Source organism: Monomorium pharaonis, chromosome 2 (genome assembly GCF_013373865.1).
Source record: "Monomorium pharaonis isolate MP-MQ-018 chromosome 2, ASM1337386v2, whole genome shotgun sequence".
In the NCBI taxonomy this organism is placed as follows: domain Eukaryota; kingdom Metazoa; phylum Arthropoda; class Insecta; order Hymenoptera; family Formicidae; genus Monomorium; species Monomorium pharaonis.
In genome coordinates, this window is record NC_050468.1 from 7,749,532 (window position 1) to 7,763,590 (window position 14,059).

Sequence of the window (14,059 nt, forward strand, 5' to 3'; positions counted from 1 at the left end):
CGTGCGCGCGAGTACCTGCGTCCCATGCATAAATTAATGGCGCCCTCATGCTTCCTCACGTCTCGCGGATTCGGTCGCCGGATCGCAAGAACACTGTTGAAGTAACCGACGACGAGGGGGAAGTTCATCCGGGCGCGTCGTCAACGTGCCCCGTCTCGTCTCGAACTGCTGACACGTTTCTTCAGACACGTTACGGCCGAGTGATTAAAGTTTCTTTGACCGAAGAGAGCGACGGGGTCCATCGTCCGATAATCTCGGTGTATCCGGGAGCGTTCTCATTTATCGCGAGATGACTGCTGAAGTCTAATAAGGGAGCCGCGCGGTCTTTGCCGTTGCTAGACCCTTGATGAGCTTTAATTTACTCGCATAGCTTACGGAACATAATAAATGCCGCTTTCCTTCTGGGGGCAACTAACTGTGCCAGCCAGATCGCATACTGGCGGATAGATGTGCATTCTGCAAACGACAGCCATTATCCTTTTATTTTAAAGACTTAATGAGACGGATCCATTGGTAATGCAACTATAGGCAACTATAGGACGATTTGTTGTATAATCGAGACGCACGCACGTACGCACGCACGCACACACGCAAGCACGCACACGCATATATTAAATATATACATATATATATATAAAATTTAATTTTCAAATTGGTGCACTTTAGAAAAATTAAGAGTCTTGAAAATATTAACATTTACAGTTCAAAAATAGAAATAAAAATTTCTTAATGAAAATTTTTTTTAATTATAATTAAAAATGAAACAGTTTTTTAATATAATATCTTGTTTTTATTGTGTGATTAATTGAATTGGTAAAAAAAATACAAAATTGTATTAATATATATTGATACACTATTAATTCTAGACTTGATTTAATGACCTTCATATCATATCTTTTTAAGACTACTGAAAAAGTATTAGTATTTAAATTATCTCATTTACTTCTTATAATGTCTCGCCTTACGTTTTTCTCTTATTAGACACACAAATGACCTTTTAACATCTCACTGAATGGCATGTGTCCTTGTAATTTTCGAATACTTCTTATATCCTTTACATCGAGATATATTGGATTATGTATAAAATAATTATCTGGAAAATTAATTATAACAAGTTTCGCTACTGTTATTTGCTTTTTTGAAATGTTATTTTAATAATAAAAATTTCTAATTTTCTAAATTTTTAAATAAATACAAGCATATATTACCTCTTTTTATGGTACCAATTACGCTTATTTTGTCTCCTTTTCCTATACCAAGTTCAAGATAATCAGTGCGAGAAAAATTTTTTATATGAATTTCTAATTTGTATGTGCCGTCTGTAATTGATCCACAGCCGAATGTATTACACTCATCGTTGGGATATTCTCTTTCCATAAAATTAGATTTTACATAACCTTCCAACACTGTAAAATATATGTATATGTAATATATATTTTGAGATTAAAACTGATAATTAGATAAACTACAAATTAAACATAAATATAATTAAGACAATTACTTACCAATGGGTCCTGAAGTATCTAGTACTTCATTTAGTTTAACTGAAATAGATTTGTAGTCACTCAAATTTGTTACTACAGTATTTTCTCTAATTATTAGTTGGTATGGAACATTTCCATCATTATACGTTGGTAATTCAGGTATTGTAACTTGAACACCATCTAAATGTACAATCTAAACACAAGTTGTTAAAATATAAAATATATTATTATAATTTTCAAAATATGTTATTGGAAACTTATAATAATAATAGAAACGTAATAACAAATGTGAAAATAACTATAATTGTATAATTGATGCAACACAATCTTAAAAAACTTTATTTAATATAAAAAGATAAAAATTTGCATTAACATATTTACAGTATTTTTTCTTATTTTTTTTAATAATTCACGTGAAATATTGTAGTTCCATGCTAAGACTGGGATACGTTTTCCTTTTTTGTTATTTAAATAAAATTTAAGAAGGTCGTGTCTTCGTGTTGGAGTGCTTCCTACAGAACGAGGTAATTCTATGTCTTCCATAATGCCAATTACTTCGCTGTAAAAAAATTCATAAGTAAAAAACGTGTAAAAATCTGTCTAAATAAATATAATTTTATATAATAATTATATGCGAACATATATTTTTATTCGCTTGTATAATCTTTTTCTTCCATTTTTTAATGGAAAATAGACAGAAAAAGAAGAAGCAATTTGAAGCAAATGTTAATAGTTTAAACAAAAGCAATTTAATTGAACTACGTATCCAAAAAAATATTTTATTATAAATAAATTTTTGATATCACAATATGTCACAAAATGTATCGCTAATTTTATATATACTAGAATTTTGGCTGTCACATATATAATTTGTAATTTGTGATATGTATAATTCTCATTCTCATTCTACCACATCGATCAATCTTTGAGGACCATCTATCGACACTATTTTATATAAATTTCTTACTTCAAAATTGAAGCATGCATTATATAATTATAATTCATAATTTTATTCAAAAAATAAAAGTTCAACACATTGAAAAAAATTATTAATTGACGTAAATACAACGTATACTTACACAGTTGAATCGTACGGTTGGATATTTTCAAAGACTTCATTTGGAGATAATAAATTAATCAAATCAGTTCCTTGAATCCAATCTTTCCATATTCTCTCGTATTCCAGAGCTTGTTCCATTTTATCGGAATTTTAATTCTGTATGGTAACAAAATTTGAATATTATCATATACTTGTAAAAATAGTTTTTAATTCATAATTTATTAACAAAATATTACAGAGAAAAGCGTAGAAAGTTTATAGAGAGATAAGGATGAAAGCGGAAGAGTCTGGAAATGAAAAAATGTGAAAATGAAATTGAATATAAGGACCAACTAATTGTTAAAATTATGAGAGCGAGATCACGAAAGAATAAATGTGCATTTGTGCGTATAATATGCGCGCTAACATGTGCCTGTGCATATTATATGTATATCAAAAATATTTATACTATCAAAAACCTTGCAAAGGTGAAAAAGATACGTCAAGTACATAAACACATTAAAAAATGAGTACGAGATCAATAAAATTAGCCAAGTACATTTTTGAAAAAACTTAGAAAAATCAATAATACCTTTTCATATAAAATAAGCCGCATTTGGGGTTAACGATATTGTTTCCAACATGATGCATGAATCGCTTGATGTGATACGCTTAATTGTTACTGGCTTTGAATGCGACATATTTCATATAAAAAGATATTATTGAGTACTTTGCGTCGCGCCGCTACTGCGTCGGTTGATTTTTAAAATATTTATTATAATTTATTTTAATATATTAAATTAATAATCTCAGTGTCGGCGCACAGTTTATGTGAGCTGAGATTATCTATATAAATAAAAATGTAAAATGTTTGTTCCTCATCTAAGATCTCCGTTCCTCATCTCCGTAAGTTTTTCACCGATTGCTTTGAAATTTTGACACAACGTTGCATTCGTAACCGGGAGTCTTATGGGGTCTGATTTTGGAAATACCGTGTGTTTCAAAAATGATGGCCATAATTTAAGTGTAAAAAATAGTTTTTCATTAATATTATTGAAATTTTTACACATTGAGACGGATAGAGACCGTGAGAGACGGGGAGAGACCGAGAGAGACGGGGAGAGACCGGGAGAGACGGGGAGAGACGGGGAGAGACGAGTAGAGACGGGAAGAGACGGGGAGAGACCGGGAGAGACGGAGAGAGACCGGGAGAGACGGGGAGAGGCGAAGAATGTTTCTATTGTGTTTAAATTAAGGTAATAAGAAAAATAAAGATGGCTGTTATTTTATTGAAAAAAAGGAACTTATTTAAAACAGTCTTTTGAATGGATTTCTAAATCCATGGCAGCTTTTAGAAAAAAAAGTTAGAAGTACGTGAATGAATGAATATTAAATTTATTAAAGATAGATAAATGCTTATTCAAAAATAAAATAAAAGGAGCAACAGTAAAGCAAGGCTCTTGAAAATTAAACAACAAAAGCAAAGAAAATTTGCAAAAAACGTAGCATGAGAATAGAGAGCCACAGCAACGCGTGGCAGGGCATAGCTAGTTAAATTAATATATTTAAAAAAATTATAATCAGCACCAAGATCTAGCTGTGACCTTCTCAACTTTATCGATATGTTTAATCATTTATACGATCTAAGAATTTATTCTAAAATATATATATTTTTTAATTTACGCGTACATGTATCATGTATTTAACGATAGTGTGAAGCAAATCACACAGCATGAACTTGACAACTAATCAGCAATACGGAAAAATGGTGACGAAATTAATTACACGTCTTTTTTAAAAATAGAAAGAAAAAGCATTTTTTAGATTTTATTTGTAGAAAATTTATATATTGTTTCAATGTAGATATTAAAGTGCTTATGGGTAGTCGTAAATTAAAAAAAAATTGATTTATTAAAAAAAATTGTTTTATCTAAAGTTAGAACATCTTAGAAATATCTTCTAAAAGTATTACCTTATCTTTGTGTAATTTGACAAGTAATAGGGATAAAATGACAGCTAGGGACATCTAGGTAAGATTTCCGAACACAGGTCTGTATCTGAGTCATCCTTTGTACATTGAAAAGATATATATGTTTGTACTAGTCTGGAATAGATGACTCTATGACCGGCATTAATAATATTTCATAATCGAATTTTATTTTAAGATCTCAAGTAATGTCAAGATGCTAATACGGCTCTGTGATTGGTTGATGGTATCTTAAGACAGTACTTAAAATAATCTTAAATATAAGACCCGAGTATAAATACTGGCCTATATAAGTTAAAAAAAAATTATTTTTATTTTATATATTTGCACTTGAAACTTTAAACGCGTTTTTCTCAGAACTAAATTTTTTAACTCGGTGTTTACGATATCTCAAAAACTATTGCACTGATCTTAATAAAATTTTGCACACTTATTTTAAATATAAAAAGCTTGTTCTTGAACAAAGGATTTTATTTTTGAATGACTACATCTCATTCATAAGTCAAAAAAAAATCAATTTCTTATAGCAGAAATAACTCGTTACTTTAAATTGTTTGCCGTCATTTTGTGAAAATTATATTTTTTTAAAAATCCTTCGTCCAAGAAGAAAAAAAAGTAATAACGAAATTTGTTTGGTTTTTTTATTTCATATAACCCTGGCATGAGTTACAGTGAACACCGCAAGATAAATTATTTTGGAAATATCTCCGGGGATATTCTTTTATATTTTTTAAAGAAAAAATTATTACATATTTTACAAATGTTACTCTTTTATATGTAAAGGTTCTTAAATAAATAAGTTTATTCAGTTTAAAAAAATTCACTAAAATTTCTTTTTTTTTCTTTCTTCTGATTACCCATAAGTTTTTAACAATCTTTAACAGATTAGTGAATAAAACAATTTTAACAATTATCACATATACTCACAGTCTTGACTGATTGCCTATGTAAAACAGTCATATATATGTATATATATATATATATATATATATGTAACTTCTTTTAAATAGCAAATTACGAATAATTACGAACAAAAGAACATTAAAATTACAATTCATAAATACATAACAAAAATAATGTCTACAAGTAATATAATTTTGTACTGAGTAAAATATTCATATGTAATCAAATAATCCAACGTTATAGCAAAACGATATAATACGATGAAAAATCAAATCGCACATGTCGATCTTTCATTGAATAATTATGATCGGATAATATTCATACCGAATAAACTTTAATAGGTGAATTCTTTGGAAATTTTTCTCAATATACTACGTAAGACAAGTTTCTATAACTTTCCAAAAGCAGTACCTGTACGTACAAATAGATGCACTATGCGTTTTCGATACCATACATGCGCAAAATGTATAACAACAAAGTGTTAAAAATAACTCCTTGAATGCAATACGATACTCATTGATCAACTACGATATTTGAAATAATGCAGGAATGACGTCACCCACTTTTGTCTGTTTATAGCGTTGACTCATCTTTTAAAATACGCCACCAGTTTAGCTTGGAATTTTTATTGCTTCGTAAAATGCAAGGAAAGTACAGACCTTGAAAATGTATATTGCAAGTCCGTTTGCAAAACGAGTTGAGGGATAATTCTTCTAAGGACTTTTGCAGAATTCCGAGATATAAAATTCACCACAGTTTGTCTTTCACACTATGTATTTCAGAATAATCACACGAGTGACTCCTAGAGCGGATGCATGTCATGCACCGAGCTCGTCTGCGATGGGAATGACGTTACAGTCGATTCGACTCGGTATCACAGTCGCTGGAAGCTGGAACTTTGCAGAATCGCACTTCCTGATTGCTAAATCATATCCGGCGCAACCATGACCTCTATATACGCATTGAAATGCCACCTAGTGGCGATGCACGCGCCATCTCTGCATAGCCAACATTAAAGAAAATGCTTCTCTCTGGTCAACATACGTACGGGGCTCTAGAATCATTGCTAGTAAATATAGTTTAATTCTTACAATATAAATTATAAATTCATAGAACTCGTAATATGTCAGATAAGCACAGGCACAGGCACAGGCACAGGTGGGTTTATTTATCGATCACTTTATTAAGAAAAAACTCCAATTGTTAGTGTCTCCCCCCCCCCCGTATTTTTTTATAATAGGCGAGTAAAACAAGTTAGCGGTCATGAATATCAGATGAGAAGTTTTTAAGAGGTGTAGTGCGCATAGGTATGTCTTTTATTGCCACGCGTGAAGATGTAATTTGATACATTGCGATATCCAGTTAAATCCAAATTCTTTGTGAATCGCGAAGAATAGAAATAAAGAAGAGGAGAAATATATGATAGAAAGGGACGAGGGATGCATAAATTGTCACATATACGTTTACGGCTTTTGCTCATATTTCAAAACATGAGCCATCTCATTGAAAGCCACGTAGGATTTCATGAATATCATATTAGGCGTGCCGTCCTATACGTCGTTTTAAAAGCCGACACTTGATTTGAACGCACGATATACCGAAGCATTACGTCAACTCGGCTTATTTCGGGAACCGAAAGTTACATTTCCACGGAGAATACAGTGCTGAAAGTGGGATAGCTTTAGTGAATGTATTCGTGGTTTTATGTCGGGAAAATCATGCTGTATTCGCTTTATCTTGCCGCGGCTTTCAGTCGATTTTCTTTTCGTAGGACGACGGGGCCGGTAACGACCGCGACCATCGAACAGCGCGCCGCACTGTCGCGCCTAAAACCCGTTATAAAAGCCGTGGACCGATTTCATTTTATCGCAACGTTGTCATCGGCGAATTACCGCGTAAACCGCCTGGACAGTGTTCGAGTGGATATTACGTTGGATCTGCAATAACTGTAAGCGTTTCAGGATTTATATTCGGTCGCGAATATTGGACACCATATTGGACACAATGTGCGCGCGATTTGCTAAACCCCTTGCCGCACCGAGCAAATGCTGGACCACTCGTTTTTTAAACTGTTGATAAGTTGCTTTTCTTGCTTTTATTATAATTTAATTGAACATTATTATTTTAGTTTATACAATGGAAAAAGGATTTTTGTTTTGAGAATATCTCTATTTTTGAAATGTTAAATATTAAAATGAGATTATAGCGTTAAACAGACATAACCTGCTTACACGAACAATTTTATATGTTTTATTTAAAAAAAAAGTATATATATATATTTTTTTATTGTTCAACAATAATTTTTATGAATTGAAAGGAAAAAGAATGGAAAATAATAGTACATTTTTTAATATTAAAATTTTTGATACTATTTTTATCAAAACAATATATTCTGCTCTTTTTTTGATAATTATTATGATAGTAAAATAAAAATATATTATGCTAAATTTTATTAAATTCTTTAAAGAAGATAAATAATATATAAGTAAAATTATCATTGTTTTATATATATGTATACATATATACCCTATTAAAAAAAGAATAGAAAAAACTTGTCGTATACCGAAAATTTAGGCTATTTTCAAATCACTGAAACTCTGCAAAAATTATTGCAGAAATAAAATTCAAAAAGCGTTTTAAAGCTTGAAACTTCTTCTTTTAAACGCTTTTTGGCGATTTCAGTCATCTTTTTTTTACCAACCTGGCGCAATGATAAAGCTTGATCCGTTGAAATAAAAATTTTTAATGCAACTTTGCTGCGCTACATCTGGCGTGAAAAAATCAGAGAATTTCTGTTATTTTTATCTTGTAGTGGAATCTTTTCCTTTTATTTTGCGTGGTCATTCATTGCTGTGCGATTTTTTTTACCAAGTTATTAAGATTTTAAGAAAAAATGGTTATTTTAACTTTCATCGCTTATTACTCGTGAACAAATCAACATACAGCGCTCTGCAAAAAGAACGATGGAAAGCTGAAGGATTGCACTTTCAAATTTTATTATTGCTTTTTTGTAGATTCACTTTTTCTAGCAACAAATTGCGTTCAAATATTACATAAAAGATCGCATATTTTACGAATTTTATTTAATTATATTGTCGTTAGGAAAGATTTAATCACATTGCAGAGCAAAATTTTATAGTATGATTACTCACCAGTAATAAACACTAACGTTCTTTGATAAATTACTGCTTCTCATATGTTTACGCACCTCTCAATAATGTCTTGTAGAATTTCGTGTAAAATTTGCCTAAGCGCTTCTCCCAACTTATTAATCAGCATTGGAAAGTGCAAACTTTCAGCTTTCACTTTTTTTTTTGCGGAGCGCTGTACGTTGATTTGTTTACGAGCAATAAGCGATGAAAATCAAAATGACCTTTTTTTTAAATCTTAATAACTTGGTCAAAAAAATCTCACGATACCAATAAACGACCACGTAAAATAAAAGGGCAAGATCCCGACAAGATGCAAATAACAGAAATTACCTATGATTTTTTTTATGCCAGATGTAGCGCAGCAAAGTCGCATTAAAAATTTTCAACGGATCAAGCTTCAGCATTGTGCCATGCTGATAAAAGAGATGATTAAAATCGCCATAATATATAATTTTTTTTATACTGTTAACGCGGTAAAGACCGAAAAAGGATCTGGTCTGGCATGCGAATAAGAAAAACGAAACGCAGTCACTGTAAAAATAAACAAATATATTTAGGTTTTTGGTATAACAGTATCTTAGGTAATTCTGCAACAACAATCGCTGGAAGTCGTAAAGATTTCCGTCGCACGTCCCGCTGTGTTAGCTGGTTTGTATGGCTCGACCGTCGATTTTCTATCTGCACGCGACAACGCGCTGTCCTTGGGCCTCACTCGAGAAATTACTGTTGCAATCGTACGCTAGATTTGAGTACAAAATAATTGGAAAAATAACGCTCTGATAGTTAAAATAACGCGCTCAAAAAGACGTTACGCTCGCGGGATACTCTGATTTCTGGTAGTCCGGCAGATCGTTTCTATAGGCGAGAGATTCTCAAGGTGCTTAAGGATGCGGGTGATAGTTTCTTAAATGAATAAAAAGACGATACATTTGCTAATGACTTTCTTACAGAGATTTCAGACACTTCAATAAATTGTGGCTCTGACACACGTGAGTCCACGCAGATCTGTCCACAAGGCGAGAAAGACGAGAATTGACCCTAATCTGAGGACGAGAATTAGCCTACCTTCCGGTTTATTAGAGATCTTTCTTTTAAGGTCCGTCAACAAGTAGAGGCTTTCCGTTGTTCAGATGATGAGACAGGCTCAGCCGGAGGTTCGAATCTTCTTAACCAGGTCCTTGACCAGGAACGGCAGGTAGTTACTTTCTTTCGTGAAATGAGTCTCGTTCGTAATTGCAGTCAGGAGTTGTTGTGATGTAACTTGTTTATCGTACTACGCGAAATACACATCGATAACGACTTTCGAATATGAGAGAACGCGTCAGATTCTATACAAAGAGAGCTGTCTACTGTATTCGCATCCGATCGCGCTTCGCTCTGTATAGTGTATAGCATTCGCGCAACCGTGCTCGAGAGCTTTAGTCGAAGAAGACCGACGCGATAGAAGTAGCCGAAAGACTGACGCAATGTATGCCGAATTTTCCATATATAGCGACCGCTGTTCCCACCAAATTTTTACTGCTTTTCTGAATAGTTGATTGGCCACAAGGATGTCGTGTGTATTGATCTAAGCGACGTCCTACCGCCAGTGAAAAAGCAGTGAAAGGGCCAAAGAATTTTGTACCTACGTGCAGGAATGTCTTTTGTTAGGCTGAGATAACGTTTAAGAAGCGCATCCGTTTCCAATTATGCATGTCCGAACTGGCACGCACTCGTCAAGACTTCGAAATTCTAAAAAATCAATACTTGGACAAACGAAGGATTACTCGAATGCGTAGTTCGTTAGGTCATTCGATTTGGTCACGAAATCTCTCTTGTAATAGAAGCTATTTTCTTAACATATACAATAATTAATTTTTATTATTACTTTTAATATTTTTATCAATTATTTATCAATAATTTGAAAGTAGATATTTTCTTTTTGTTCAATATAGTCAAAATGATTATACATTAATCAAATAGAAAACTATGAATAATTTTCTTACAAAATAAATCTATTAACGAACATTTATAGATATATGATGCATTGTGAAAAGAATAAATATAAAAAATCTTTAGAGATTTATATTATTGTTTACAACTATTTTATGTTTTATAACAAAATACGTATCTCGTTAACTTGTTTTGCCTTGTGTTTATAGATACTTCTATTTCAACCAGTTATAGTAAAACGTTCAAGCTATTTGAACGCGGAATCAATGCGCTGAATAGTCTCTAATCACTGCATGTTACGCGCGTTTGTATCGGAAACCGTTTGATGATTGCTAGCTCGAGTCGAAGGCACCTATAGTTACGATCGCGCCAAGAAACGAGCGTCCCGGATTACGAAATTGGTAACCGGGCTCATATTCCGGAGATCGGTCGTTGAATCGCAGCCAGAAATCGGAGAGAAAAACTAAATTCGAGACAACTGGTTTTGAATCATCCAGCAGGGCATTTTGCTCTCTTCTCTACTTCTACTCTTTCTCGTTTACCATTTCCTCTCTATCTTTTCTCTATTCCTCCACGTTCACTTCCGCCTCCTCTCGCCAACGCACATATTCCTCTCTCTTCTGTGTCATTCCCTTTCGCCGCTTCTGTCCGCCTCCTCGCGGAACGATAAATTTTCTAGACTTAAATCCCGGTCTATGCGCAACCACGAGCACGACCGCGACCACGAGCATCGACCGCTTCCGGTTCCATGGTGCGTATATGCACGTATCGCACGCCAAGCGTGGAAATGCGGCTTGTACTGGCTTCATGCGCCCTTGTTTACCGGTCTGACGACATATTTACGAGAGCTCGGGCCCCTCGATCCAATCTCGATATTCGGTACAACTCTCTTCGTCGCCTTCGTCGCCCTCGACGTATATCTCGCACACATCTATTTCACGTCGCCTCCGCGGGACAAAACTTATCAGACGCTTTCGTCACTTTCTCCTTTCGCTGTTCCTCCGCCTGTCTTCCTTCCCTCTTCTTATTTCCTTATTTCTCGCTTCGTTTCATTCGTGAACCGTACGCTGACGTCCCGTCGGAGTAAGCGAATTATTAAGAGCGTACAACACTACGTGAACCCATTCATTGTTTTCCACGTAGCTGGATTTATCGTCCTGGCGGGCGTCTCGTTCAAACCCCCTGCCAGCGACGTAGACCAGTTTAGGGCGGATCTCTTGGCGTATGCGTTTGTGTACCCGTATTCTGAACGTAAGCACGATACACGCTCCCGAATTAACTCGGTTTAAGCGATAATCGATCGACTATGCTTTCCGGCTTGGTGTTCAAGGTAAGAAAGCTGAAGTAATGAAGACGCAAAGCTACCTCGATTCTCCCGTTCTTGTGATATATATCATTCTTCGTGTTCCACTAGCTCTTAATGCTTTTATAAAAAACGGATATATCTTTACTAAGAGTTACTAAATTTTAATTCTTGTAGAGTGCTTTCCGATTATGTCAGGTTGTAGATTACCCTATTATCTGATAATCACATAATTAGATGCTCTCTCTTTCTCTCTCTCTCTCTCTCTCTCTCTCTCTCTCTCTCTCTCTCTCTCTCTCTCTCTTTCTCTCTTCTAAACTTTTTCTCTTTCTCTCATTTTAATATATAATGTAAATATAATTCTTCCAAGTTATAAAGTTAGGATTTAATTAAAATTATATAAAATTTCCATGACCAATTTCGCAGTACTACATTTATCGTGGTCTATTTACTAAATCATATTTTGCATAATTTGTTAGATAACAAATAGATATTTGCACATTATACATTTATGGCCAAAATTAATATGTGCCAATTTTTGGTACCCTTATATCCGATTTTGTATAAAAGTTATTTAAATAAAAGAAAAAGTTACAACGATCATTGACGAAAAGAGGAAAAGAAAGAAGGAAATGATGAAAAGAAAGAGACCATAATATCTCGAGAGTCATCATCGAGAGTGGAAAAAAAAGTTAAGCCATATCGGAACTTTATTATGACGTCATAAAAGGGGTAGGCTGCAAGATCGTCGCCCTTCGTTCGTCATTCGGTTCACGACCCGACGTTGGTCACGAACGTATTCGACCCTCTTCAGATTATGCGATAGCGAGGGAGTTAACGTGTCACGTGTCGAATTTACGTATGATTCACATCAAATCTTCTGGCCGCTTTCAAAATTGTCATACGAGACAGGATTTTAAGATGTGCAGATTGTTAAAATTACATTTATCTTGCGCACGTATTTTCCTATCGCGCTTCACTTTCTGCCACAAAGCACCGTGTAATTGGTCTCCAGCATTGCAATCAACATTTTAATCAACCCTCTGTGCCCGTCATATTAATTGTTAATCGAATGTATAATAATTAAGATATTGTTAGCAATCAACGTGAATGTAATAACGCGGGTAGATCGGCAAGACTGATACATGGTATCGAATGTTTGATAGAAAATATCAAATTGGATGATAATTAGAAGATACATATTTCTCTTAATAAATAACAAAGGGTTTTTATAATGTAATGTAGATAGAAAAACTTATCCGATTGATAAGTGTTAATGTTGGCACAAGGATGCGATTAGCCCTCAGTTCCTACATAATTCATTGCTGTAATTATGATGCTTGAAACGGTGAAGGCCCGAAATTGACAGGACAATAGACAACGCCGGGGACGTTACGAAACAACGGAACCGCGATTCAACGATCAAGTCCACGTCGCTGCTTCCCAAAATTTCAGGTTTGCAATTACAGCACCGGCGGCCGGCATTGATCTGGGTACAATCTATTCTGCGTCATTGGGATATTTCGTCATGGCAAGGTGGAGATTATCGCTAATGGTCAAGAGAATCGCATTACAGAGATTAAACGGTCACTTTTAGGCCTGTTTCTATCAATGTAGATTACTTTAATATCTGTTTAACTTGTTATCTTATTCTAGTTCTAAGAATTAGAAAAAGAAAGAATTAAACCGAGATTAAAGTTAATCTATGTTGATAGAAACGGATCTTACAGAGATTAGATAGTTAATCGAAGGTAGTAAAGAATTTAACCATAAATGTTATTAACGTGAGCTTACTTTTATGAGTTTTTTTAGTATAGATTTGTGTTGGCTAGGTTTGTCCCCGATTTATGTCTTTTGCATGAGCATACTATTTCGATAGAATTCGCACGATTAGTCACGTCGCAACAACCGCGAATAAAATTTTAACAGTAGCACCGAGATCAAGCGATTTGGCAAGGTTGCTGGTGAGCGCGTAGTTTACTCAATGTATCCGTTGTTTTTGCTCCTGTTTCTGCTCGCAGCTGCGGTATTTCACTATTGTTAGAACAAGGGAAGAAGGGTATTGCCGGAACTACCGCCGAAGTCGGTAATGCGCTCGTTTCGGCGCCGCCAAATCGACTCGCTGCTTCGAAATCTACTATCGCTCGTATACGGTCTTAGGATACGGCTAGCCCGCCGTAACAGACCGTGTTTATGATGCTGATAATAGCTGCAACCGCTTCCTTTCAGAGTGGTTGTCTTAGCTGAACTCACGTCCGC

General features: G+C 34.4%; 1 protein-coding gene and 1 long non-coding RNA gene across 8 annotated transcripts in view; one reads left to right on the forward strand and one right to left on the reverse strand.

The window, feature by feature from the left end:
• LOC118644296 overlaps positions 1 to 14,059 on the forward strand; it is a 218,873-nt gene that overhangs the window by 57,819 nt on the left and 146,995 nt on the right. The window lies entirely within an intron of this gene.
• Positions 768 to 9,723, reverse strand: LOC105832794. 5 transcript variants are annotated; one of them, XM_036282503.1, is made up of 7 exons: positions 6,073 to 6,324; positions 4,496 to 4,590; positions 2,564 to 2,700; positions 1,866 to 2,043; positions 1,506 to 1,677; positions 1,209 to 1,406; positions 768 to 1,093 (listed from the first exon to the last, which is right to left on the reverse strand). In XM_036282503.1, the coding sequence occupies exons 3-7, from the start codon at positions 2,680 to 2,682 to the stop codon at positions 978 to 980; spliced, it is 783 nt and encodes a 260-aa protein (XP_036138396.1). In that variant the 5' UTR covers positions 2,683 to 2,700; positions 4,496 to 4,590; positions 6,073 to 6,324; the 3' UTR covers positions 768 to 977. The 5 variants fall into 5 exon arrangements, with proteins under 5 accessions (XP_036138396.1, XP_036138397.1, XP_036138395.1 ...); XM_036282504.1 differs by lacking the exons at positions 4,496 to 4,590; positions 6,073 to 6,324 and adding an exon at positions 9,631 to 9,723; XM_036282502.1 differs by lacking the exon at positions 4,496 to 4,590 and having other exon boundaries at positions 5,977 to 6,324.

Excerpts from the sequence above, each read along its gene's own strand:
- LOC105832794 (XM_036282504.1), bottom strand. The coding sequence starts at position 2,682 with ATGGAACAAGCTCTGGAATACGAGAGAATATGGAAAGATTGGATTCAA. Across the intron at positions 1,407-1,505 it reads AGATACTTCAGGACCCATTG|TGTTGGAAGGTTATGTAAAA; the intron begins GTAAGTAATTGT and ends TATATTTTACAG. Across the intron at positions 1,094-1,208 it reads AATTGGTACCATAAAAAGAG|ATAATTATTTTATACATAAT; the intron begins GTAATATATGCT and ends TTAATTTTCCAG.